Below are 26,812 nucleotides of genomic sequence, written 5' to 3'. Positions count from 1 at the left end.
GGCAGAAGAGGACTGGAAGGTAAATATTCCTTTTTTTTTTTTTTTCAGACCTTGCATCCCAGTTTTTAGAGGCACTTTGTATGCATGGGCTTGCTTTCATGTCTCTTTATTTATGGGGTACTCCATAACAGTTGGAGTCTCTGGCTAATTTATTAGCTTCTCCAAAGGAGCCTTCCTACAGAGCAGCAAGGATGGGGCACTGGTGTGATATGGAAATGAGCTCAAGGGTTTGGTGGCTTAGGGATTTAAGCAGTGGGTGTCAATGGAGTGGAAAAGGCAGCATCTGGGGGATTGCAGACAGAGGGGTGTCATGGAGATGAAGCTAATTTCAATAGTTCACCATGGACAGAGGAAACAGGGTGAGTTGGGAACTACACCAATACTATCAACTGTGAGAGTGGGGTGGGGGAGTGCCTCAGGAACCCAGAAGCGTATCCTAAAAGTAATATATAAAACCATGGTGAAAGTGAATACTGAATTGCCATAGAGTCCCAGTAGCTGGTGAATGAACCTCAAAATATCTTACTGTCCTAAGCCCTGCAGTGCCCAGAAATTCATCCCCAGCTCCCATCATGCATGACAAATGGGCCCTTTTAGACAATGCAGTTCCTGCAAGAGCTGCCCCCTGCAACACCCGAGTCCCTTGCTATCATAGAAGCTTGCACCAAGAATCCCCACAGTACTTTGTGGGTGTTTTCCCTGGCTAGCTCCTCCAAGCCATATCAACAGCAGCCACCCCACATGTCCACCAGAGAGATGCTAATAAGTATCCAACAGTAACTTTAGCAATTCTCCCATCTTTGTTCAGCTATTCAGGGACTAGGAGTGCTTTGAATCACTGGTCTGAGCTGGACCCCTCCAGAGGAGCCCCTTACCTCTCACTTCTGGAGAAATCTTCCCTCTCATCCAGTCCCAGGATCTGAGCAGCAGCAACCCTTTGGAATCTTGAGTTGCCACCTCCTTCTTCCCCAGTTTACAACATTCTAGCCCCACCTTTCCCACCCACATACCACTTCTGATTGGCCAGGATGGAGAATGCCACTTCTCCATTGGTTTTCCTCTGTTGCTTGTCATGTGCTCGGCTGTACCTATTCAGAAGCTGAACAGAAGTTTGCCAGTTGTCATACAAAGATATCTCAGGAGCCAGAGTGAGAAGACAAAAGACCAGGTAAGGCTGGGCTGGAATTGTAGGGCTGTAGGCTTGGATATAATTAGTAAGTTTGCACGTAAAATTTCAGGCTAACTCTCTACTCCAACTCAGCGCTTGGCTGGGATCTTTGACATTTAACAGTTTCCACAGCAACTAGGAGGGATCTCTCTGCCCTCCGGGTCATTGCTGCTGTTTTGTAGTGGAAGCTCTGGGACCCTTCTGATTCTTTGTTGCCCTGTACTTTGTGTCATTTACACACTAGTTTAATGTGAGTGTGTAAGGCTTCCAGATCAGAATTTTGTCTTTTCCACTCACTTGGCGGTGATGTAAAAAGTACCAAAATTGCAGGGAAAATGAAGAATTAGGTCCCTGCTTTGGCCTTTTATTCCCAGTCTTTCCAAGACCATCTTCAAACAGAGAGGGCTGCAAAGCTGAAAACTGCCCAGTAAAAGCAATTCTTTTCTCATCTCTTCCCCAGTGTATGTGTGTATTTGTTTTTTTAAGACCTGTGGGGAGATCAGTGCCAACAAGACCTGCAATCTGTCTGTCTCTCTCACACACTCACACACATTTTGCTTTATGTAAACCCTTTTGATCCCTACATTCTACGCAGGGGTTTGGTTTCGTTTGGTTTGGTTTGGTTTTGGTTTTTTTCCTTCCTGGCAGTGTTCCCTCTAATATTTTCCATTCATGGTTGGAATAAATTTTGTTATGTGCACCAAGGCATGTGCGGATGTGCACCACCAGTAGACATACATGCTGTTCACTGTGGGTGGCTATGGCTCCTCTGCTAATCAGCTGAGCGGCACCTGATGAATCTCCCCCTGGCAACCATCTAAGCACTTCATTTACAGGGAACACTACTTCCTAGCCTGTGCTCTCTTCAAAGCCAGACATATCTTCCAATGTTTGTGCATTGCCTGCTATATTTTGGATGTGACCATAACCAAAATTAGTAGAAAAGGCATTTGTTTTCAGAAGCCTGCAGCTGGCAATGGAGGGCGCTCCTGAAAGTTAAGTTAAAATTCTTGATGCCATTCACTTAGTGTTGCAGTTCTCGATGAACCACTAGCATAGCCATGAGAAGAAAACATTCTGAGAACCAAGTAGTGGGATACAATCCATGGGAGGGTTGATCTTGAGTGAAATGGGTAAGCTATAGCAAAGTACTGTCTTACAGAGTTCTGTTTACCTCTAATGTTAACATGGACTTTGTGGCTATCTAGAGGACGTCAACAATCCAATGGCTAAGAGAAACTGATGAGTTTAGGTCTCTCTTCAGTTTCAAGAACCTTCCAAGGACCCTGTCAATTTGCTATAGTGGTGACATAAACATGATAAAGACACTCAACAGTTCATGAGTTTAGGAGGGTGTCTCCATTCATTTCCTTTTTCAGAATACCCTTCTCTCTGCAGGTGTAAGCTGCAGCCAAACCATAATTAGCAGGCTCACTGTTTTACAATCTACTGGTCTAAAAAGAAACTCTAGAAAATCTGCAGTAGGACCTGAAAAATGGCGGTAGCTGTATATGTTTAGAGTTGGTGCTTTAGGCGTGACCTTCCAAGGGAAGAAAAAGCAACTAATAACACAAGGCTCTGCCTGGAGCCTTACAGGGGACCCAGCAATGCTAATTCTGAACCACTGACAACACGTTCGATGCTGCTCAACCCACAAATCCAGTCCCTAACCTAAAAGATTTCAGAGTAAACAAGACAGACAGGAGACTAGAGGCAGTGAGATGCCCAAGAAGCAGGACTCTAAACTCAACCCACATGGGTAGTTGACATCGTACAGGCACAGCCTCACACCACATTACAAAACTCTTGGGCCAACATTTTTAAAGGCCACCAGAAGCGTGTACGTTTTGTGTTGGTTTTGTGGGTGCATCACTTTGGGGCGCCCTAGGTAAGACCTATCAGGTCTGGTTGTCCAATAAGCTGCAGGGTCACGTCTCCCAGCAATTTGAGAGGAAGGCCTAAGGCCAAGGCCCAAGTTGGCAATCATTGGCCACTGCTGAAAACGTTGGCCTTGAAGCCTCTTTTTCTGACCCCTTTACTCCCAACGCCCCTACCTGTGAAGTGTTGTTATCCCCATGTTCCAGCCAGGGAGTGACAGGCAGGAAATTGTACACAGGTACCCATCAAGTCAGCGGTTGAACACCTGACAAGTCAGGTACTTCAATCACAAGATCACACACCCATTCTCATTCTTTCTAATGGTCCCTCCTCCCATCCAAACTATGCACATGAGCTGTCTCTCATCACAGTCATTATTGTCCAGTCTGCCAAGTTTCCTAGTTCCTATTGATCAGCCAGTCCTTGCCAGGGCTTCAAAGATTGCTGGACTTCAAAGATTACTCATAGGCCATGAAGCAGATTTCCTGACTCATGGGATTCCAGGTTTCTATTTACATAAGAATATAGTATATAAGGTTGGCAGAACTAACAGCAAACATCAGCACAGCCACTTTCCACGGGTAGGTTAAAAACTGTTTTGCACTTAAGCCACCCCCTGGTTCACACAAGCCAATCATATTCAGGGTGATAAAGCCAGGGAAACAGCTTAGCTTGATAAGCCCAGCCTCATGTGCTCCTGAGCAAACATCTGGCAGATCCACTGCAGACAGCATCACCCAGAATGTGCTGAATTGGGAAAGCAGGCTGAAGGGCACACTGGCCAGTCTGAAAGAGACCCTCCTCCAGCTATAATCAAACACTTTTGTTGCAACAGAAAGTCTTCAGAGGGGTGAACCAGCTTCTGATCTCCACAACCAGAGGGAAGTTTCAACCACTCAGTTATACAAGCCAAAAGAAGGGGCAGGGAGGTCTTGAGATACCAGTGGCCTAGATACCAGTGGCCTATTTTTTTCCCCTCAAGGCGCTGAGTACAATACCTGCAACATTCACTGATGTCAACCAGAGCGTGAGGCTGCCCACCATCTCTGAAAAATCGGGCCACAGGCTTATATGGGCCTGCCTCGGCTGCAGAAACTAGCACTGCAAGAGGGACTGGTCCCACCTATGCAGGCACTTGCAAACTGTGTTTTGACATGCTCACGCCCCAAGCACTGTGTCACTCAGATTGAAAACAGTATTGAAATCAGGCCTGACTCCAATCTCACACTAGTTGAGGACCAGCTGATCTCCTTCAGCTCCAGAGCTGATCCTGATTTCCACCAGCAAGAGTCAGAGGAAACCCAGGCCCTCGGTATTTCTCAGTGAGGTGCTCTGTGGCCGGGTGTTGACAAGCTATTTAGGAGACAGTCTTGTGGTGCAACAAGGTTTTAACTCTAGATTAACCCAGACGCCAAGGCCAGCAAGAGATACTGCAAAAACAAAGTGTATTTTCAGACTGGAAACGAAAACTGATTGCAGGCGGGAGCTGCCCTTTGTGGTATTGCGTCAGCTGCACGCTCTTGGGTGTGGGTGGCGGGGGTCCTTGGTGACAAAAGCTGCATGCTGATTCAGCCTCTGCTTTGACAACAAACCAGCCTCCTGAAAACATCCGAGGGAGAACCCCCAAGGTGCTAGTGCCTGTCATGAGCAGTAGCCTGTTGATTCTTGGAACTGGGTTTCTACCACACCCAAGCCCCACTGACATTAAGGAAACATTCTACAAATTTCCCAGGCTGGCTAACACTGAAGTTTGTCTTCCCAATAGAATTAGCCCAGCCCTCACCCAGGTGTTGCCCCTAACCCGGGGGGGAAGCAGGAGAGCATCCATCCACACACCACCCTCTCACTGGAGTGGCATGTTGTCAAACTGGCTAGGGCCGGGGTGGGTTGAGCCTGGGCCCTGCTTTCCCTGAGGCTGGTAACTAACCACGCTGCAGCAAGAACACATTAAACCTCAGTCCTCTCAGAACTTCCCACCATTTTGTCCCCCAGCTCCAGCGTGCCCAGAAGGACAAACATGGTTTCCCACAGTGCACGGGGAAAGCATGTTAGAACAGCTCAGCTCTGTGCATGCAACACAAAGACTCCTGGGCTATGAACACACAAGGCTACACACTGCTGGCTGGGGTGGGTAGAGACGGCTTGCCTGATGCTGTCACCTAAGTTTAACACTTATCTGTAGAGCAGTCGGGGGAGAACAGGGCCCAATTCAGGATCGAGGCCCACGTGTTAGGTGCTGTACATACACAAAATTCAGCCTCTACTCCAGAGCATTCTCCATGCCACATAACTCAGGTCAGAGCTGGTGCAGAGTTATAAATGCCAAGGCAGCCAGAAGCCCATTGACACTATGGCCGTGTCTACACTAGCCCCAAACTTCGAAATGGCCATGTAAATGGCCATTTTGAAGTTTACTAATGAAGCGCTGAAATACATATTCAGCGCCTCATTAGCATGTGGGCGGCCGCGGCACTTCGAAATTGACGTGGCTTGCCGCCGCACGGCTCGTCCCAACGGGGCTCCTTTTCGAAAGGACCCCGCCTACTTCGAAGTCCCCTTATTCCTATCTGCTCACAGGAATAAGGGGACTTCGAAGTAGGCAGGGTCCTTTCGAAAAGGAGCCCCATCAGGACGAGCCACGCGCCGGCGAGCCATGTCAATTTCAAAGTGCTGCGGCCGCCCGCATGCTAATGAGGCGCTGAATATGTATTTCAGCACTTCATCAGTAAACTTCAAAATGGCCATTTACATGGCCATTTCGAAGTTTGGGGCTAGTGTAGACACGGCCTATGTCTGTTAGATTTAAATACTATAGCCCAGGGGCACGTGCGGTGTTTGGGGCAAGCCGAGGCATGACCCCTGACACCTTAGCAGTAGGTGCACAGAATTTCTCTGGCCATGGGTCCAGGAAGGGAAGGAGAGCCACCTCTACTTGCCACAGTGAGAGCGCTCCTCCAGCCATGGGGCAGTGGGTGGAGGGGAACAGCTCCCCCCAGCCGTGAGGGACACAGAAAGTGCCTCACCAGGAGCAGACAGATTTCTAATCCTGTGCATGCTGCTGCCACAGCCTCCCCGCCACACCCACAAGCACTAAGGCTGCAGTTCAGGGCAGCATTTAAGCACAGTTGAATCACACTGAATTCATTGAGACTTAAGGATGAGCATAATTTGTCACATGCACTTGGGTATTCTCCTGACTAGGGGCCTGGCTGCTGGGATGGTTGGTTGGATGCTGCTGCAATGGTTGCCGTAAAACATCAGTAACGACGGGGCAGCAGCTGGTGAAAGGAAGCAGGTGCAGTACACCAGTCAGAAAGTGACCAATTGGCGGTGGGGCCTTAATCCTGCCCTATCCCAGCCCCCAGTGCCCAAAGTTGAGGCCATCTGTTGGTTCCCGGGTGTGCAGGGCTGGCAGCAAGGACCCCTGGTGCTGGGCCAGGATCCCCAGGTGCTGCAGGATCCCACCCACCCTTAGCTCCCTTCCCGTGCCTCCAAGTGCTGCCCCCACAGCTCCCATTTGGCTGGGAACTGGAGCAGCACAAGGCAGGGCCACCAGCCAGGACTGCCCCAGCCCCAGCCCCAGGCCTCCCATCCTATGCACATCCTGGCCAGCGCCCTGCCAGACCTCTGCATCCCACCCCACAGACCTCCAGCCCCCTGCCCTGCGCCCCTCACACACCCAGGCTCCAGCCCTGACTCCAGCCAAACCCCATCCCTGTGCCCTGAGCGATGTTCCCTCAAATTTTTGCCATCCACAGGCGGAGTAAATTTTGTTTCGTGCATTTAGGCATGTGTGGATGCGCACCACCAATAGAAACACGAGTCACTGGCGGTGGGCACTCGGCTAATCAATTCGGAGGCACCTGAATCTCTCCTGGGCAGCTGCCAAGAGCTCAGCTTACAGGGAGCACTGGCTCTGAGCCCCTCCTACACTCCAACCCTGTCTCCTGCACCCTCCCTTATCCAGCCCCTACCCTGACTCCTGCCTTCCCCACAACCCAACCCTCTGCTGTGCCCCCCCCCCCCCACACTTAAATTTCTTACGGGTGCAGTCATGTTGCAAGCGGGGGTTGTGATAGGACAATACCTGTAAGACATTTGAGTTACTTTCACCCCCATTGGCTGACGAGGACTGGCACTGCTGATAGCCCTGTTGTGCATCTTCGCCCACCACCCCTAGCTGCGCGCATGGCTAGAGCTAGCCTCTCCTAACGCCAGCTGTGCCCAACGATCCCCTGCTCCTCCTCTCAGCTCCCTCCCACAGCTTCCATCTAGTGTTGCGTCTTGTACCCGCATCAGGACAGGGACCATCTGTCTTCACTGGCGATGCTGCTGCACCAGACAAACGCAGCAACAGCAAGGCCAACCCAGAAGCTGAGCAACACCCATGCACAAAATAAATTAACTGAACCAGGCAGCGAGTCTAGGCAGCAGAATATGCCCCTTCTCTCTCTCTTACCAGGTCCGCCCTCCCGTAGACTTTCAACATCGCTATTGCTGGTGGTGCTGAACGGGTATTAACAATGCTGGGAAATGTGATAAAGCATCCCTTGTGTAGGCAGAGCTGCAGTGAGCGAGACCTCAAGATCAGAGCCTTGCAGAGGATGGTGTAAAATGAGCCTGGAAACAAACGTGGCAGTCACCATTGTTGCTCATATCATCATTAATGGGGAAAGCGCCTGTCTCCGTCTCAGCATTTATCTTACAACAATTGGCCCGTGTCACACTCTCTCATGGGAGTTACCGATTTGCCTGGGTGCTCTACATCCTGTTGGGATGCAGAGTGAGACATGGGGAAACCCATCTTCACGTCAGAATTAACGGGGTGGGGGAAATCTGAGCTTTTCAAAGGTGTTGTTAAGGAAGTTTAACAGGCTTAAAATATAGATCTTTAAACATTGTTGTCATTCTATCATTTGAGACAACTATGTTTCCAAAATTAGAACACCGAAAGCCTGACTTCCCTGCTCATTGCAGGGTTAAGATGTAGTTTCCCTATTGCAACACTGTCACGATGACCTCTTGGGTTATTAATTCCCTTTTCTCATGGTTAGGCTTAAAAAGGATTTGATTTTTATTGTTATATGCTGAAAAACATCAATTCCCCCACCAACCCACAAAATATATTTCCATTGCTGAGCATCAGAATTTACAGCTTGGCAAAATAAGGAAAATGCTGAGAGAGAACATTTTAGTTTGGTTTAAGGCTATTTACCTTGTTTACTTTGACATGTGATGTTGCCAGTTTGTATTTCAAAGGTTATAAAGCTTTAACTTTTCCAACCTGTGTCTGCTGTCATTAAAAAATGATTCTTTTGACCCCCAACACGCACATTTAAAATCAATAAAAATAAAAAAATGCTTAACAATAAAAAAAAAAATCAATATTATCCATCAAAATGACAACAAAAGTGCATCTCAAATTTTGCCAAGCTTAATTATAGCAAGAGGAAGGAAAACAGGCAGCGACACATACCACCATCTTCTGCAAAGTACACACCTTTTATCAAGCATGCTCGACTTTATGGGTGCAGAGAGGACATTCAGATCAGGGGGAGCAAGTTTTTTTATGGAGGGCCCTCTTTCCCCACCAATTAGCAGCCCCCCAGCACCCACCCCTCCCCCCAACCTGTCTAATGTCATCAAAACCTACAGAAATGTTGGTTATGTTCATATGAAAAAAAAAACAAAAAAAACCACCAAACCCTTTTGGCGCATGTAAGAAAATAAGTCTGCAAAATGTAAAAACTTTATTAAGTAGCATATAAATGTGAATACACAGACATGAACAGTAACATATTTCCACATTTTTAATGAGATGGAGGAGCCTGAAACCAAACAGACGATCGTGCTGTGCCCCTCCCCTTACAGAATATCATACCCCCGACTTCGTGCACCCCTGTAAAAGATACAGATATAGAAGGCCTCGTGTGGGTTAAAACTGCCCAATTCATCTCACTGGGGCACGAACACTCAAGTCTAAGAAATGAACCTGTTTGTGCCCTTTCAGGGCTCATTGTTTTAGGAGGACCGTGCAGCTGACTTGGGCTTGTGGGAGGAGGCAGAGTAGAGCAACACTGCTTCCTTCCTGCATACACACTCTGATGCCTGACAATATTTCACATTGACTTGCAATCTCTCTCCGACTAAACAGATCCATTAGAATGTCTCCACATTTTTTCTCTTAAGGAACAGGAGGAGCAGCTCTGACGTTATGGAGATATACACATATCATAGAGCTGGAAGAGACCTTGTCGGGTCACCAAGTCCAGTCCCCTACCCTCCTGGGAGGACCAAGCACCACCACCCCTTCCCCCACCGTTTTCTATTTGCCCTAGATCCCTAAATGGCCCCCTCCAGGGTGAGCTCACAACGCTGGGTCTAGCAGGCCAATGCTCAAACCACTGAGCTATCAATAATCCAGCTCTGTGTCGCGTTACACTTTCCACCTGTGGTTCTGCGCGATATCGGAAGGCAAACTCATAATGTTGTAACTGCCCTTTTTCTCCACTTTCAGTTCCGTCCAACTCGGCAATGGCATCTGAAAACGAGACCACAAACAGTGACCCTCCAAAAGCTGAGGAAGAGCAGCAAGAGGTAGGTAAATCCTAGGACTCCAAATGATCGGTTCGCCTGCCAACCGATGTGTCAGCACGCTGACTTGTGCCAGCACCCTGACATCCAGGCAAGAGAGGAGTCCTGCCACACAGGCTGCTCTGAGCCTCCACCATGGATAACAGAGTTTCCTCTTGCTTGGGAGAAGGCAGTAATTTCATGTGCGGGGGCCACGGGGGGGGGAGGGGGGAAGGGCGCCGTAGGGCTGAAATTTGGAAGAATGATAGGCAGTGGGCTAAATCCACGTAGGGACTGACAAGAAGCATGGCCTTGAATTCTAACCACTGCTCCGCCTCTGACTCCCAGTGTGACCCTGAGACAGTCCCATCTCTCTCTGCTCCAGGGCCGCAACAGAGAGGTGGACAAAGTGATTTTCATCACCGGGAATACACCTGGCTCAGACTACAGTTTATAGTCACCCGCCAGCCAGAGGTTCTGCCACTAACATCACTTCTTCTTTCCCTTGCTCAGAACGTAGTGAACAGGGTGGCCAGCTTGCCCTTTATCAGCTCTGCCTACAACCTGGTCTCCTCTGCTTACAGCTACACCAAGGGGGCACATCCGTACGTCCGCCACATCTGCAGCATAGCCGAGATTGTGGCTGCTGTGGCAATGGGCAGCGCAGTTGGTGGGGTGCAGCCAATTCTAAGCCACCTTGAACCTCAGAGTGAGTAAAGACTGAGACAGGCAATTCCTGCTTGCAGGTGGGCAATGGGTGGGGAGAAAATCCTCCTGGGATATCTCAGACTTGACTGCCAAGGCAGCAGCGTGGGAGGGCTCAGGACACAGACCAGCAGGGAAGACTTGTTTAACATGAGAGCAGCATTAGGCAGCTTTCTAAGGCTTGGTCTATACCAGGCAGCTAAGTCAATTGCAGGTACGCAATTCTAGCTATGTCAATCGTGTAGCTAGAATTGATTTATCTGCAATCGACTTACCTGGCCATCTACGCAGCGGGAGGTCGATGGGCGACACTGGACAGGGGATAGTGAGAGTCCAGGAGTCGACGGCCGATCCCAGATAGTTCAATTTCTCCCCTCGCTACCCGGGGCGTGAAAATTGAATTCCAGATGATCAACCTCAAATAGGTCAATCTTCCCTGTAGTATAGACAAGCCTTCAGTCTCATGTCCCAACACCCTAGTCCCATGGTGTGAACTCCCCAGCTACAGACAGTATTGGCAAAGTGGTGAAGGTATGTTTGTGATGCTCAGTACATGGCAGGAAAATTAAAAACAGCTTGAATTTGACACCTTCCTGCTCTGGGTGCTCCTCACCTAGTTGTGAAGAACAAATCATGCCAAGCTAAGCTTATTTCCTTCTGTGGGGAGAAGCTGTTAGCCTGATATAAACAAAGTGGACACACAGGCTGCATCTACACATGCCACTTCTTCCGGAAGCGGCATGGTAATGAGCTGTCCAGAAGATGCTAATGAGGCACAGATGTAAATTTCCTGCACCACATTAGCATATGGGCACCTGATCTGGAGTCTGGAAGAAGCTCTTCCAGGCTCTAAAATACACGTGGCGACATGTGGCCTGTGGGGGAATCTTCCTTCTGGAAGCCCCGTCCTTCCTCAAAATGTAGGGGAATTTATTTCCCATCCACCTTCGCCAACTCTTTCCAACAACAGCTGGGCTTGCGTGGCACAGGCACCAAAGAACCAGCTGTTACTCCTTTCCTTGGTTAACCGTGGCGCTGCCGGCTCCTCACCCAGCTGCCCCACATATTCCGCCAGACCCTGGTGAAAATAATGGAAGACTTTGCCATTGACTCACGGCCGCTCTGTGCTCTCACAGCTGCGACAGCTGAGGAAGCCAGGCATGTCATCCAGGGTCATACTGGCGCCCAGCGTTCAATCAGAGTCCCTGCCACCTTCAGTTCAGCTAGTCCATTCCTGGGGACAAGGGGCTGGTTACAATGTCTCTCCCCTAGCTTGAGGCTTTCTTCCCAGTTTCCAACCTTCAGCTGGAGGGCTAGGCAGGAGTCCTTCCTCCCAGTTAATATGGCCGAGAAGTGGCTGCAGCTGAACAGGAAAGACACCTGGTCCAACAGAGAAGCATGGGAGGCTCTGCATGGTGCAACTTTCTCCCATTACAGGCAGTGGCGACTGGTGAGGGCTCTGGGATGGGGGGGCGGGGAAGGACAGTGACCACGTGCCCCTGCCCTGCCCACTCCCCCTGCCCCGCCCCCTGCCTGCATATTCAGCAGTGGCCCTGCCTCTCTCCTGCAGCAGGGCAGCCTGAAAGCAGCGTGAGCTAGAAAGCTGGCACTGCTCTGGGACGTGTTGCACCAGGGGAGGGGTGGGACCATCTGCATTCACAGGAAGCAGCATGATGCTGACAGTGAATGTGGGGGCAGATGCTGGGGTGCCCACGTGCACCTTCCCTGCATCCCCCCTTATTAAAAGTGGGTCAGGTTCCCAAAAGACATGACTGCAAAGCTACTCAAATGAGAGGCTTGTTCACACCTGCAGAGCACGCATACGATTCTCTAGAACAGCCCCACGCCGGCCCAGCTTGGTCTAATGGTGTTCTTTGTGAAGCTCTTCTCCTGGACTTGTGGGCCCTCTGCCTGTCTTTGCCACTGTGCGAATGAGTCAAGCTGAAGGAGACTCGGAGAACTAACCTAGTGCATCTCCCTCTCTCCAGTTGCGTCAGTCAACGAGTGTGCGTGCAAGGGACTAGACCAACTGGAGGAGCACCTGCCCTTCCTTCAAGAGCCAGCGGAGAAGGTCAGCCTCTCTGCATCCAGCATCCTTCCCCAGGAGGGGAAGGTACAACCTGCTCAAAGGCCAGTGCAATGGATAAGGAGCCCTAGGCCTGCCATAGGGAAACAGAGAGGTTGCAGAACTTTGCTTAGACTTGTGGGGCTCCACCTGCAGCCCGCAAACCCCCTGGCTGCCCCCCCTTCCAGAGGCACTGGGGTGCTGGAGCCCCACACTTCCTATGACTCCCCTACCCTGCCAGCGGTTTCAGAGACATGAATCCACCTATTTGCTTTCCATTTCCCTGCTCCTCCCCCTCCTTTCCAGAGATGGAGCACCATGAATCAGCTGTTTGCACTGTTCCAGCTCTGGAGGGGGAGGGGAGTATGAGGCTGCAGTGCCCCAGGGCACAAGAAGCATGGGGGGTGGGGCAGGGAGGAGGGGGCCGTGGGCTGTAGGTGGAACTCCAGTGGACCACAGGCTGCTGCAACCGACTGGGATGAAGGAGGGCCACTCACCATCCTGGTTGCCCAACCCCCAGTGCAGAATGGATGTGGATGCATTGTGGTGGGTCCACTGGAGGGCAATGAAAATTAGGGGGTTGGAGCACATGACTTTTGGGAAGAGGCTGAGGGATCTGGGCTTATTTAGTTTGCAGAAGAGAAGAGCGCGGGGCGACATGATAGCAGCCTTCAACTTCCTGAAGGGGGGCTCTAACGAGGATGGAGAGAGGCTGTTCTCAGTGGTGACAGATGGCAGAACAAGGAGCAATGGTCTGAAGTTTCAGAGGGAGAGGTGTAGGTCGGATATTAGGAAAAACTATTTCCCCAGGAGGGTGGTGAAACACTGGAATGTGTTACCTAGAGAGGTGGTGGAATCTCCAGCCCCAGTGGTTTTTAAGTCCTGGCTTGACAGAGTCCTGGCTGGGATGATTTAGTTGGGGCTGGTCCTGCTTTGGGCAGGGGGCTGGACTCGATGACCTCGTGAGGTCTCTTCCAGCCCTGCGATTCTATGATCCCTGGCTTAGAGGGAGAGACTGAACAATTTGCTTTGCAAGTGTTCAGGCTAGAAAAAGAGCTGTCCACTCACAGAGAGACGAAGAGTGGGATTCCCAGCAGGTGTAAAGAGCACTGATGTCAAAGGAGTTACACAAATTCATACTCCCTGAGCGTCTGACCCTACAGCTTTGGGAACTAATGGGCAACATTACCGAGCCATGCAAATATTGATCTGGAGAATGGCCTCTTGGGAACAAAGATGATCAAGTAGCTCCCCCTTGGAAAACACAGCCTCAGTCTTTGAGACAGTGTAAAATAATCTTTGCTCTGGCTCTCCCCACTAGGTCATCTCGGACACCAAGCAGATGGTCTCTTCCACCGTGATGTATGCTACGGATGCTGCCTATGGTGCAAAAAATGCAGTGGCCAGCAGAGTGGCTGGAGCTATAGATGTCACCAAAGATGTTGTCCAGGAAAGCGTAGAGCTCACCAAATCAGTGGTTACCTCCACAGTTAGTATTGCCAGGGAAACTGCCTGCGGTGCAAAGGATATCGTGACCAGCAAAGTGAATACAGCTGTAGGGCGGAGCCAGGAGGCTCTCCAGGAGGGTGTGGAGATGACCAGTTCCATGGTAACCACCAGCATAAATAAAGCCAAGGCAGCAGGCCAGTTGATGGCAAGTGGAGTGGAGATTGTGCTGAAGAAATCAGAGACACTGGTAGATCATTACCTCCCCATGACAGAGGAGGAACTAGGTGAGAAAATGCTTAGACACGCTACAGCAGGGGGTCAGCAACCTTTACGAGGTGCAGGGCCAAAATTTGACCTTTTTGACCTCTGTGGATGGTCCGAGAGCCGATGATGCTTTTGAAAGTCACTAATAGTCCTACAGCTTCATTCATAAATGAAGAGGCCGAGCTTTACCACAGAGGTGGTGGCTGGCAGCATTAGCTTTGGTTCATCCAGGGGTGGCCTGGCTTTGAGCAACCTCCCAGATGTAGGGGGCAGGAGGGCGGGGCTGAGCTCCTACCTCATGTGCCAATGAAAATCAGCTCACGTCCCACTCTTGGCACCTGCTGCAGGGGTTGATGATCCCTGTCCTATGGCACGTACTTAGCCATAGGAAATACAGTCCCCTCCCTTCTCTTCCATCCAAACTCAGACACTATTGTTCTGCTACATGGCGTACGGACAGGTTGACCACTTTGGCCTCATCACCCCAGTGACTCTCTCTCAATATTAGGTGATGTGCACCAAAGGGAAGCGGCTCTAATGTTCACTGGCTACTACTTAGTCCTATTTGCCTTGAAACTGGTGGGTAAAAGCAGGCAACAGTGCAACCAAACCAGAATCAGTGCATTCAGCAGGTTTAGTCTGCTACAAAGGTTCTTTCAGGCCGGGGTTTTTTTTATGCCTGGTCTACAACAGGTGATAACGTCAATTTCAGATACAAAATTCCAACTATGAGAACTGCGTCGCTGGAGTTGATGTATTGTAAAAATTGATTTTTGCCACCATCCCCGCTGCGTGAGGTTGACGGGAGAAACTCTCCCGTCGACTTTCCTTCTTCCTCACAACTGCAGGTGTACCAGGGTCGACGGTAGCGCCCTAAGTATTCGATTTAGCATGGCCCCACTAGGTGCACTCAATCGATCCCCAAAAGATTGGCTGCCAGCACGTTGATCTCTGGTAAGCATATATGTGCCCTTACTGTCTGAGCACTAACAACAACCCTTAGTTTGTTCGTCAGTCAGTTGCAAAGTGCTTTCAGAGGAGGTCGGTATTCATATCCCCATTTTGCAGAGACACAGCCAAGGCGTAGGTCTGGTAATCTGGGCTGAAGCTAGATGGCATGATCCTTGGGCAACAGGCCCAAGAGAAGCCCTGGGGGTGTCGGGGGGATGGATTGGTACCTCCCTACTGATAATCTCACCCTTCCCCTATTGCTCCCTTCAGCTGAACTTGCCGTGGCTGTTAAGGGTTTTGACGTGGCCTCCGTGGAAGAGCAGAGACAGCGGCAGAGTTACTTCGTACGCCTGGGTTCCCTCTCGAGGAAAGTTCGCCACCGTGCCTACAAGCACTCCCTCCACAAGCTGCAGCTTGTCAAGCAAAACACCCAGGATGCTGTTTCCCAACTGCAGCTGGCAATAAACCTAGTAAGAATACTCCCATCCCTGCCTCGGCTGTGCAAAGCGCTCCACCCCAGCGCTCTGTTCCCAGGCTGCCCTCTCGTGTCACACGTCGGCCTACGTCCGTCTTTGCCTGAGGGGCAGCAGCCTCCTAGTGGGTGGTTCTTCCCGCTCCCGGGTCCCCACGGTGTCAGAGAGCCCCATCACTGCGGATGACTGGTATTGCCATGATCAGTTTTCTCTCTCTGCCAGATCGAATACGTAAAACAGGGCATTGGTCAGAGGCTTCTGGACAGCCAGGAGAAGCTTCAGCAGCTGTGGATGGAGTGGAGCTGGACCCAGGCCAGAGGGAGCCTAGCTAAAGATGCTTCCTCCCAGACGGAGGTACCACGGGTGGGCAGCACTTACAGGGGCCTCATCCAAAGGGTGGTTCACGAAATGCTACTTTCACCTTGTCTCCCCCACTTGTATCTTCTCAGCAGGTGGAGACTCGTACTCTCGCTGTGGTACGTATCATCACCCAGCAGCTGCAGCCTGCCTGCGAGAACCTGGCAGCCAGCCTCCAGGGCCTCCCCAGCAGCATCCAAGAAACTGTGCAGGAAGTTGTGAACAGCGTGCAGCAGCTCCACGCTTCCTTCTCCAGAGCAGATTCCTTCCAGGACCTCTCTGGCAGCTCTCTGACCCAGAGCCAAGAGAAAATGACCAAGACCCAGGAGTCTCTGGATGCCCTACTGGAGTATTTAGCACACAACACTCCCCTCAACTGGCTCGTGGGCCCCTTCACTCCATCAGTAATCATGACCCAAGAAGCCACAAAGGAGCTGAAAGAAATGATGATGACAGAGAGATCACAAGATGGGCCTGCAGCACAGAGGCAGATGGCTGAAGTCCCTAAGGCACCAGAGAAAGAGATGGTTGAGGCACTGAAGGAGGAGGCCAAAGTACTTTCAGCACCAGAGGAGTCAATTAAAACAATGAAGGCAGCTATAGAGGAGGTGATCAATGTATCGGAGAAGATGGTGGCTGAACAACCAAAGGAAGATCCTTGAACTGTTCCAGCTGAGGTGTTGCAGCCAGCTTCCTTCAAAAGAATAGAACCTCCCTGTAGGCTTTAGTCACTTGTATACTTGCCAGACCAACCAAAAGCAGTGTGATTGCCTCTCTGCACCAATGTTCCCTCTAATGCTTTTCCATCCATGTGTGGAATAAATATTGTTACGTGCATGAAGGATGTGCACCACCAGTAGAAACACATGCTGCCAGCTATGGGCACTCTGCTAATCAGCTGGGAAGCATTTGAATTTCTCCTGGGTGGCCACCCGAGTGCTCAACTTACAAGGAACACTGCAGCATGCACCTACCTCAGTGCATTATCCCACACTCAGAGCTAGCGTACAGTCAGCTCACTAGCTGTACCTGCAGGAAATTCACTAACCAAAGTGGCTTGACTGTCTGCACCCACCACTCTTGCCTCACTTGTGAAACACACTGTACTGAGGCAGGGGAGGAGGGATTCTCAGAACTGGCCTCAAGAGCTGCAAATCTCTAGCGGTCCACATGCAAATTGCTTTGCCCAGCTGCGTAGGGTTGTAGAGGAAAGTGGCAGTCTTGCAAAAAGTCAAACATCCAAATTAATGCATTCATGTTGTGGGCAGCTTAACACACCAAAATGATGCCCTTAACTTGTGATGCTGTTTCCTCTGAATTATTATGGCTGTCCATCATGCACACTACATCTTTTCTGACTGTTCTCCTCCCACAGGGCAGAAACCATCAGCAGGACAGTCGGTGGCAGCTGGAGTGTGCCTCCTTCCTGAGACAATTTCCATGCCCTTCTTTGCACAGTAATCATATCGGGCAAAAGGGGGGAGGGAATTTTTTTTTTTTTAAATCAGCACCAGTGTTCAGGAGATTTGCACTCCCAGTGTATTCGAGACTTTTAGAAATCCCGCTCAACAATTAATTCTGTGTATGTCAAATTCCACCCAAGTCCCAGACACTGCAGCCACTAAATAAATGGCTAATGGCGCTTTTAAAGGAGACACTTCTTAGGCCAGGTCAACACTAGGAAAACAAGTCGATTTCAGATACACAATTCTGGCTATAGCAATTGTGTTGCGAGAATCAAATTTTCTGAAATTGACTTACCTGGCTGTCCTCCCATTGACCTCCCTTACTCCTCACCATAGCAAGGAGTACAAGTGTCGACTGCCAACCCCAATAGGTGGATTTCATGCATCGCTACCAGGTGTGCAAAACCGAACCCCAGAAAAATCAGCTGAGTGGATCCATCTTCTGGGTAATGTAGACATGGCTTTAGATTGATCCAACAATGCCAGAGTCATGGGATTAACTGAGTTATGAAGTGGCAAAGATTGGTGCTGGTGCATCTTGGTGGTCAACTCCAAGTGAGTCCTATACTCCTGAGGCTGATCCTGATTGTCCCTCCAGAAATTAAAGGCCGAGTCAGAAGTTATGGGGAACGGCAGCACAGCCTTCAAAATAAATCTCAGTTGTTTTCAAACCATGAGAACTGTTTGCAGTGTGTCCCTCCCTCTCCTTCCATATTTAAATCTGACAGTGAAGCCCGCCTGATTGGAAGATCTGAGAGCAGCCCAGGAACATCTGGTTCTCACCCTAGCAACAGTCTGGAGTTGCTCTGCTGTTAATTTTTTCAAAGCAATCAAGCTATCTTCTGTAGGACAGTAACAGAGGACTTCCTTCCTTCCTGAGCCCTTCCCCAGAAGCTGCTCTGTCATCCTCTGCCCTCCAGTGCCCCTGGCTCCAGCATGTCTCATATTCAACCTCCAACTTGTAGCGACAGCTTCCTTTGCTCTGCTGCTCCGCCACGTTCTGCTCAGGGGATCCCCAGCACGAGTTCTAACTCTGCCCATGACTTTAAGTCTGCGAGCCTGACAGCCACCATGGGCCCTGGGGCAAAATGGGAGGGGAGTTTCTCTCTGTGCCCCTGGAAGGGGTGGAGCCAGGGACGGCGCCAAGGGCAGTCACCTTTAGGGCTGCTGGCCTCCCCAGAGCCAGGCAGAACGGTGCTGCCAGCACCTCAAAGGGACCCAGAGCTCCAGCCACCGCTGCTGACAAATTAGCAGTGGTGGCCAGATCTTCAGGGCCCCTTGAAAAGCCAAGCCCAATAGCAACTGCCCCTTTCCACCCTGTCCACCCATTGGCAGCCCTGCCTTAAGTTGTCACCTTCATCTTTTCACCCTAGTTCCCATGTCTGCCAGCTGCAAACCACACCTCTATTTATTTCTACTTTAATGATTCACCTCAGGCCCTTGGAGTCGCTGCTTGTGACACAAAATATTTTACTCCCTCGAGTAACGTTCCTTCTAAATGTTTTCCATCCATCTGCAGAACAAATTATGTTATGCGCACCGAGGTCTGTGCAGACATGCACCACCAGTGAAAACTCACACTGCCGCCTGTGAGCGCTCAGTTAATCAGGGAACTCTCCGCTGGAGGACTGCAATATTTTAGCCTAATTCCGGTCCCTCAGCTTGGTGTGCAGGTGCCGGTTATGGTTGATCGACTAAGATAATTTGAAGGCTTTGTCTGTCTCGAAACTCTACTGCTGATATCATAAAGACCTTTCAGCTAATACCTTAAACACCTTAAAGTCCACCTCTTGATTCAACATCTGTACAGCAGAACCTCAAGAGTTACGAACACCAGAGTGTTACAAACTGACCAATCAACCACACTCCTCCTTTGGAACCACAAATACGCAGGCAGACAGCAGCAGGGACCCAGAAGAAGATCCATCTAGCAGCACAGTCCTGTGTTAATCATCAGCTACTAGCGAAATAAAAGGAAGTTTAAAAAAAAAAAAAGAAAAGATCTGAGCAGGTAAGGAGGCTGCCTGATTTTGTTTCATTTAGATTCAACTAGTGAAAAGCAACCTTTTAATTCTGCAGGGGAAAGGTTCAAAGCTGCCTCCACTCAAGGCCCGGCTGTAAAAGTTCGCAGGAACACCCAGACTGTTGTTCCGAGGTAGGCCCATTGCAGAGAGACACACAAGCTCCCTCCTCAGCTGTGACTGTACCTGCCAGTCCTGCGGGGCAGAGGTGAGGCGCAGCGTCCTGCCCCCCGGGGTGCCTGGCCGATGCCCTCCGTGCAGTAGATTGGTGCTGGGAAGGAGAGCGAAGCCGGCTCGGCGGTGCCCCGCGACCTGGGAGGAAGAGCCGGGGCTGTAGGGTGAGCTGAGCCTCCTCTGCGGGTTGCTGCAGCTGGCCGAGCCCCGCCAGCCAGGGACAAAACCGAGGCTCCCCCGCCCGGCGGGCGAGATTTCCTTATTGCACCGGCGCCCTCTGCTTGCAGCAACGGGAACGTGCTTGGACGTGAACCCGCCTCAGCTCAGCCTGTTGCGGGGACAGGGATCCCCGATAGCCCGTCCCGCCCGCGCGTGGGCACGGGTGTGAATTCCCTGGATCACCTCTGGCCTGCTTAGGGGGGCTCGGGTGGGGCAGAGCCCCCCGAAGAACTTCCGCAGCCTCCCCGGCCTGCTGGGAGTCAGTTCCCCCACCGTTGCCCCCCCCCACATCCGGGGTAAGGGGTAGGGAGTCCCCCACACTTGTTGCCCTCTCCCGCTGGCTCAGGGAATTCCCCATAGTTCCCCCCTCCTCCAGCTGGGGCAGGGATTTCCTCTAGCTTCCCCCTCCTCCCCGCTGGGAGAGAGAGCGCCTACGCGTCCTCTCGCCTCCACCCGGGAGTGGAATTTCCCCCCAGCCCTCACCTTGGGGGGGCCAGATTCCCCCCCCCATTTCCTTACTGGGGGCGCCCTTCTCCTGCAGGGGGCTGGGAGCCCCGTAGTCCCCTGGGGCGTCCCCACAGGGCTCTCCGCAAACCACACTCCAACTGGGGGCGGGAAGACGCCCCACAGCCCCTCCTCCCGCTGCAGGGGCCGAACTCTCCCTCTAGCTCCCCCGCCAACCTCTGGGGAAGAGTGCCCCCCGCGAGGCCCCGCCCCTTTGGAACGCGCTGTAGCCAACCGGCCACATGTAGCCACTTCCCCGCGTTCCACGAGCCGAGCCCCGCCCCTCGCCGGGCTCCTGCCGCGGGCGGCCCTGGGGTAACCCCGGCCGCGGCTCCTCCTCCTGGGCGCAACGTGGGCCCTGGGAAGCGGAGCCAGGCTACTTCCGCCTCCCCACGGCCAGCTCGGAGCCGCGCTCGCCCCGGGGGCCAGCAAGGCTCGGGACGTGGCTTTGGAAACGGGCTTAGCGGCTGAGGACTGCCCTGATCAGTGCACCCCAGGGACCCAGGTAACCAACCTGCTGTGGGGGCCCCCTCCCTCCTGCGCCCATCTCTGCTGGAAGACGGAAGCCTGACATTTACCCTTCCTGGGGGCCAAGCACGGGGGGAGCGGGGAGAACGAGGTCCCTGGGGCCAGGACTTCTCTGCCACCCGATTTCGGGGTCTACCTAAAAGCTGGATCCATGCAGCAGGCCCCTGTTTTATTCATCCCAGCGCTGCTGGCAGCAAGGACACATTGTCAAAGTTGGCCTGCTGAGGATGAGGTACTGGTGGATCTGTTTAGGCCCTAAATACAACTTAATCAGATGACCTGATTTTAGACATCAAAGTTGGAAAAGCCTGGCCCTTGGCACTTTTCCAGGATTGGTAAAGAACAGCAGCAGAGCAATCTTGGTTCCAAATACCCTGGGAAGGAGTTTGTTAACTAGTAGGCCAGCTCCTCAGTGGGTGTAAATGGGTATGACCCCAGTGCTGTCAGTGGATCCACATGGATTTGCACCAGAGGATGGGGTAGGACAAAATGCAAGGAACTTCTGAGAGAAACAGGATTTTACAATCCTTAACTTCTGAGCAGGCTTCCTAGTTCTCAGCTTTACTTCCCAGTTGATGTGTTATAGCTTCTACTAGAGGATATTAGACAATGCAGTCAAGTGAGTGGAAGGCGGAAGTCACAATTTTATATGGATTTGAAAGAGTGAATGGGGAAAGGATGATCAACACAGGCCTGCTCAGCTCACATCTTCTTTGTTTAAAATGATATTTTTAGTGAAGAATCAACCCGCCCTTACCTCACACCTCAAATACCAGGATAAAAAAACAGCAGAACAGGAAGGTCAAGTAATGGGTGCAGAGGAAGAGAGTGGAAAGAGACAGACAGGTACAGTTTCCACCTGCAGAAATTAACCAAAGGTTTCTAAAAAGTTAAACCCCATCTTTTTAAATTTGACCAAGTTCCCTGTTCTCCAAAAAGTTAAGCTGCAAGGTCAGCCACTGATACTTGCTAAGCTTCTATTCCAGGATGCAAATGATTTTTTTTTAAAAGTCATTTTGTAGAATACCAGGAACAATATTCAGTGTCCATGGCAAACAGATCGTTTCATCTGATGGCAAGTGCATAAACGGAACAGGCAGAACTTTGGATGATGAATGTAACATCAGTCTGACTCATCCAGGCTAAGGGTTAAACAGCTGCACATCAAGGTTCTGGACATTTCTTGGACCTATTTGTTTTTGTTTTTCAAGAAGTTTCTGTGAACCAGAATTTTTCACTAAAAGGGAGGACAACTTCCTTAGATATCTGCCTGATCTCATACATTAAGCAATCAGAGGGTTTCTGTGAGGTAGAAAAACCAGTAGCTAAAAACAGTGAAATTGTAAATTTTCCCCCAAAAGCTAGATTGTAGTGAGAGCTTTTGTTCTGAGGTTTTAGAGGCACTGTTTTCTGGTGCTCTTTTAAATACTGGAAGGTTTTTCTAGAGGGTCAGATATTCTGTTGTTGGTCTTCTATTGACAGTATTCCTTCTGACTGAGAGATGCATCAGCCTTCCACTACTGCTTTGGGTCTCTCCATGCTACCAGAGTGAGCTCTGGTACTAAATTAAACTTGCTGCCAGCAGACATTGGTGAGTCTAACAGTTTAATAAGTTTCAGTAGTAGGACTAGATGTGGATGTGAGCATCCACCAATACATGCTATCATATATATATATGTATGTAAGAGATGTACTCATGCTTCAGGGCATCGGCTAACTGGAAGGACCTAAGTCAGGAAGATGCTTTCGCTATGGACAATTTATTCCATAACTGTCCATTCAGCGGACCTGTGTACCTTCCATCTGGAATAGGCCACTGTCAGACAGGATGTTGGATGAGATGGATCCAGAATATTGTTCTGATCCGGTCTGGCAATTTTGATGTTTCTAGATTAGGGCTGTCAAGCAATTAAAACTTAATCGTGATTAATCATGTGATTAAAAATTAACTACAATCAATCGCATGATCAGTGGCGCAGCTAAACAATAATACTACTATCTACCCCTCAATGTGGGGATGAAGAGGTCTGTTTGCATAGGAATGCAGGATTTGGTCTGTAGCTACGCTCCAGTTTATATTACTCAAAAAGAAACACCTTTTAAGGGTAACAATTGATCCAACAGTTGAGTAACAGGCCTAAAAGTAGAAACTAAAATGAATAAAAAGGCATTTCAGTCATGTAGGGTGAAATTTTGGCCATTCTGTAGTCAGTAAGAATGTTGCCACTGACTTCAGTAGAGCCACTGTTTAATTCATAATTCAGAGAATGTTAACTGTCGGAAAGATAGGATTTAAGTGCAAAACAGTGCTAATCAAAAATACTTCTTGCAGCTCATCATATAAAGGATTCAAAATGGTAAATATGCACATCAACAATTTAAGAAAATCAATATTGCCTCTATAACATTAATGTTGCATACATCCATTTCTAATATTTCCAAAGTAATTCATATTTAATGGACACTTTTAGAAATGTCTGTTACAGAAGCAGAAGTGTATGTTACTGTGTTTTGGTAGTCATTTGAAAGCATATCAATATGATGATAAATTACACCCAAAAAACAAACAAGAACACTTTTGGAAGCTTTAAATTAAAAATTACAAATAATCTGTTTGTCATTTTTTACTAAATTACAATAGATACAGAAAAGAAAAGAGCTTTATATAATTAAAATAGTTTATTTAAATTTCTACCAGCTGTACCTTGATTTTTCAGTCCTTGTTTAATTTTTATGTAAGGGATGAGATACTCAGCAGGATGGGGAACAGAACGCCTTCCTGTCTTTTTAGCTCTCATTCAAAGGTCCGTGCTGAGTCAGCATCAACCACTCATCATCATACACCCGTGCAACTCTTTTGAAATTGTCTGCTGGTTGACAAGGACAAAACCTCAACCAGGATGGGGACTGTGGCTCATTGCAGTGATCCCTGTGTAGATGTACAGAGCTATTGACTAACGATGCTCCCCTGAGTAAACCTATTAAACAGGTTGACTTCTGTGGCTGTAGGAGCAGGAGCTGGCACTCTAGAGAAGCTGGCCGTGGCTCTCAGTGTTCTGTGCTATTATTTAGCTGTAATTTACCCCTAAAAGTCTTCTATGAGCAGTGGAGGCGTTGGTAACGTGCTAGAAAATATTGACCTCCTATTGTCCAGCACCAGTCCGAGGGTGACAGATGAGAGAGGTTCAACCTGTAATGTTAAATGCAAAAAAAAAAAAAGGGTATTTAATTTATAAAGGGGCTGCATTCAGAGGTTTGCTGCATGACAGCAGTCATTAATACCAGAGTTTGAGAACCTCTGGTGAAGACACAATGCTGACAGGGCAGTGACGTTGGACTGACCTGGCACTTTTCTGTAACTTGCCATTCTGTTTTATCGCAGATCCTACGGGTGAGCTCTGAAGAGCACGAGGATGGCTGCATTAGCCTTCGAGCCTGAAAGTCGTTGCGGAAAGAGCCGCTAAACACAAGCAGATTTATGAATTATGTAGCATTCAAAGCACAGCAAGTGCTTTACAGAACACAGAAGGGGCCCAAGACTTTGCTCCATTCCTGCATCCAGAGACTGTAGTATGCTCTTTTCATCACCTGCGTTTTCAGCAAACCGCCTGGATAACCAGCTGAAGAGATGGCAGAGGCTGCCAAGGCCCAGCTAGGCTTTGAAGGTGTCTTCAGCATTTTATCTAGGATCCCAGAAGAGAGACTCGTTAGGCTCAAACATAAGCTGAAGCACATGAGACCTTGCACAAACAGCTGTAAGCTGTTGCAGGCCATGGTCCTGCTGGCTTTGGGACGAGAAGCAGATGCGAGGACGTGCCTGGATGCTCTGGGTGATGATGAAGGAGCCCTGTGTGTCTGGAGGAGTAAATGGGGTGCTGCTGGCAGTGAGAGCCCTCTGACCCCCCATCAGGAGGCGGGAGCTCTGCTGGCTCTGGCACGGATCTACTCGCTGCTGGTAGAGGAGAACCACTGCAGTCACCTGTGCAGGGACAATGCTTACAAGGCTGCCATTGTAGCCCTCAGAGCCAGCGAGGATCCTCGGAGAGACAAACTGAGCAGCCTCTTGGCCGAAGCTCAGGAAAAGTGCAGGGTTGACGTCAGCCCCAGCAAGACGGACAACGGACTTAAGTCCCTCAGGTCGGACCCTGGGCCTTTCCCAACGCTCAGCCCCGCTTCGGAGGTGAGGACTCCCCCAGTGCACATCAGCAGCAGATCGTTTCTCTCAGGGCCACAGACTCTGCGTTCCTCTGGCAGCCCGGCCTCCTTCGTCAGCCACTTTGAGATCAGCCAGTCCCCCACAGTGGAGTTTCACACCCGCTCAGCTCACTGTAACCGCGTCCCGCCGCCCAGCAGGCTTTGTGGGGATGCCACGAGCTGCACTGGGCAGCCTGGCCGGGGGAGAGTCAGCCACAGCCCCCGTGACACCAGCCCGGGCAGCTGCTCTGCTGCACCCCCTCTGCAAGGAAGAAGCCACATATCGGAGAATCCCCAGGCTGGTAGCTTTGCTCCCCCATCTCTTCCAGTTCCCGAAACCCCTGTTCTCCCTCCGAGTGCTGTGCACTGGCCTGTGGAATGCACTGACCCTCCCACCATGCTGACAGAAAAGTTGCAGGAGCCAGGGCAGCGCCTGGTCCAGAAGCCAAAACAAGAGTCGCTCACCAAGCTTCCTAGCTTGCGTACACCTGGGCCAGCTGCTGGTTCCACCCAAGTGCCGGTGGAGGATTCCTACATCCTTGCAAAGAAGGCAGACACGGCATCCATCTCCTCTTCCAGGGCCCCACCACCTCCCCAGTCAGCAGCTGCTCCTACAATAGAGCTGGACTGTGGCGAGAGGAAGTTCTTCAGCTTCGTTGTGGTGCACGCCAGCGAAGATGTGACTGTTGCCTGCCGGGTTAAGGAGATGCTGGAGAGCATGGGGGTGCCCGACGGTGCCACGTTCTGCGAGGAGTTCCTCATCCCTGGGCAATGCCAGCTGACGTGCTTCCAAGATGCGATAGACAACTCCGCTTTCACCCTCCTGCTGCTGACCCAGAACTTCCAGTCCCGCTTCTGTGTGCACCAAATGAACACAGCCCTGATGGACTCCCTCCAGCGGCGGCCCAAGTACAACTCGGTCATCCCTTTCATACCCAAGGAGAACCCCTTGAAGACGTGTCAGATGCCCAGCATGCTGGTGGGACTAGTGCCTCTGGACGAAAATTCCCCTGTGTTCTCCAGGACAGTGAAGAACACCTTCATCCTCAAGAGACTCAATGAGCAGAAGATGATGTGGAGCCAGATACAGCACCTCCAGGAGCAGCAGAGGAAGCAGCAGCAATACCAGGAGCATCTCCAGATGCTGCAGCAGAACTTACATGGTCTGAACTTGGGGTCCCAGCCTGGCTACCCACCTCAAATGCCTTTGCCAGGCTGGTTGTCCTGTCCCATGGGAACTCAGCAGCTTCTGCAGCAGCTTCTGTCTAGTTTCCAGTTCCAGAATCCAATGTTTGCCCCCTCTGTCCCTTACCAGACTTACCCAGCTAGTCAGTTCATACCTCCCCCGTCAGATCCCTCCCTCTCCCAGCACTTTATCCTTCCATCAAGCCACCAAAACATCATGCAGGGGCCAGGAGGTCCCCAGCCACTCATCATTCAGAATGCTCAAATGGTGCAGATTGGGGACCATAGTCAAATGCACGTGGAGAGGACCAGGTCGGTGCCTGAGAGCTCTGATGAAGAAACCAGCGAGAGCATCTGACCAGAGGGGTGGGAATTCCACACGGTCTGGAGAAAGTAGCACTTAGTTAAAGTGGAAGCTATGAAACCATCTAGGGCAGGGATTGTGGTCTTTGTTACTTGCCTGACTGGGGAGGACCAGACCTTCTCCTCACCTCCCGTGGAACTCACAGAGGGCAGAAGGAAATGACAATCTCATCTACTGGAGGGAAGAGAGTGAGAATGAACGGAGAGACTCAAATTCCTGGGAAAATTATTTCCCACAGCTCTTGAGGGAGTCAAAGATTTTTGAAATAAATGTT

General features: G+C 50.5%; 2 protein-coding genes across 7 annotated transcripts; both read left to right on the top strand.

Moving 5' to 3' along the window:
* Nucleotides 1-1,092: 1,092 nt before the first annotated feature.
* Nucleotides 1,093-19,316, top strand: LOC142002497 (perilipin-3-like). Of its 2 annotated transcripts, none has more exons than XM_074978658.1 (8): nt 1,093-1,168; nt 9,564-9,643; nt 10,133-10,328; nt 12,313-12,395; nt 13,711-14,122; nt 15,324-15,523; nt 15,749-15,880; nt 15,979-19,316. In XM_074978658.1, exons 2-8 carry the CDS (start codon nt 9,581-9,583, stop codon nt 16,543-16,545), a joined length of 1,653 nt encoding a protein of 550 aa, XP_074834759.1. In that variant the 5' UTR covers nt 1,093-1,168; nt 9,564-9,580; the 3' UTR covers nt 16,546-19,316. The 2 variants fall into 2 exon arrangements, with proteins under 2 accessions (XP_074834759.1, XP_074834758.1); XM_074978657.1 differs by having other exon boundaries at nt 15,976-19,312.
* On the top strand, nt 19,221-26,812 carry TICAM1 (TIR domain containing adaptor molecule 1). Of its 5 annotated transcripts, none has more exons than XM_074978654.1 (3): nt 19,226-19,360; nt 22,278-22,386; nt 24,178-26,812. In XM_074978654.1, the coding sequence occupies exon 3, from the start codon at nt 24,424-24,426 to the stop codon at nt 26,530-26,532; it is 2,109 nt and encodes a 702-aa protein (XP_074834755.1). In that variant the 5' UTR covers nt 19,226-19,360; nt 22,278-22,386; nt 24,178-24,423; the 3' UTR covers nt 26,533-26,812. The 5 variants fall into 5 exon arrangements, with proteins under 5 accessions (XP_074834757.1, XP_074834755.1, XP_074834754.1 ...); XM_074978653.1 differs by lacking the exon at nt 19,226-19,360 and adding an exon at nt 20,634-20,772; XM_074978652.1 differs by lacking the exon at nt 19,226-19,360 and adding an exon at nt 21,569-21,641.

This window comes from Carettochelys insculpta, chromosome 27 (assembly GCF_033958435.1).
Source record: "Carettochelys insculpta isolate YL-2023 chromosome 27, ASM3395843v1, whole genome shotgun sequence".
NCBI classification, from domain to species: domain Eukaryota; kingdom Metazoa; phylum Chordata; order Testudines; family Carettochelyidae; genus Carettochelys; species Carettochelys insculpta.
The sequence above is the reverse complement of the archived record's forward strand: the minus strand, read 5'-3'. Positions and strand labels throughout refer to the sequence as shown.

What these genes read in the sequence shown, in the direction of transcription:
- LOC142002497 (XM_074978657.1), top strand. Translation starts at nt 9,581, where the DNA reads ATGGCATCTGAAAACGAGACCACAAACAGTGACCCTCCAAAAGCTGAG. An exon ending in CTGAGGAAGAGCAGCAAGAG is followed by an intron (nt 9,644 to 10,132) that starts GTAGGTAAATCC and finishes TCCCTTGCTCAG; the next exon opens with AACGTAGTGAACAGGGTGGC. An exon ending in TTCAAGAGCCAGCGGAGAAG is followed by an intron (nt 12,396 to 13,710) that starts GTCAGCCTCTCT and finishes TCTCCCCACTAG; the next exon opens with GTCATCTCGGACACCAAGCA.
- TICAM1 (XM_074978656.1), top strand. Translation starts at nt 24,424, where the DNA reads ATGGCAGAGGCTGCCAAGGCCCAGCTAGGCTTTGAAGGTGTCTTCAGC.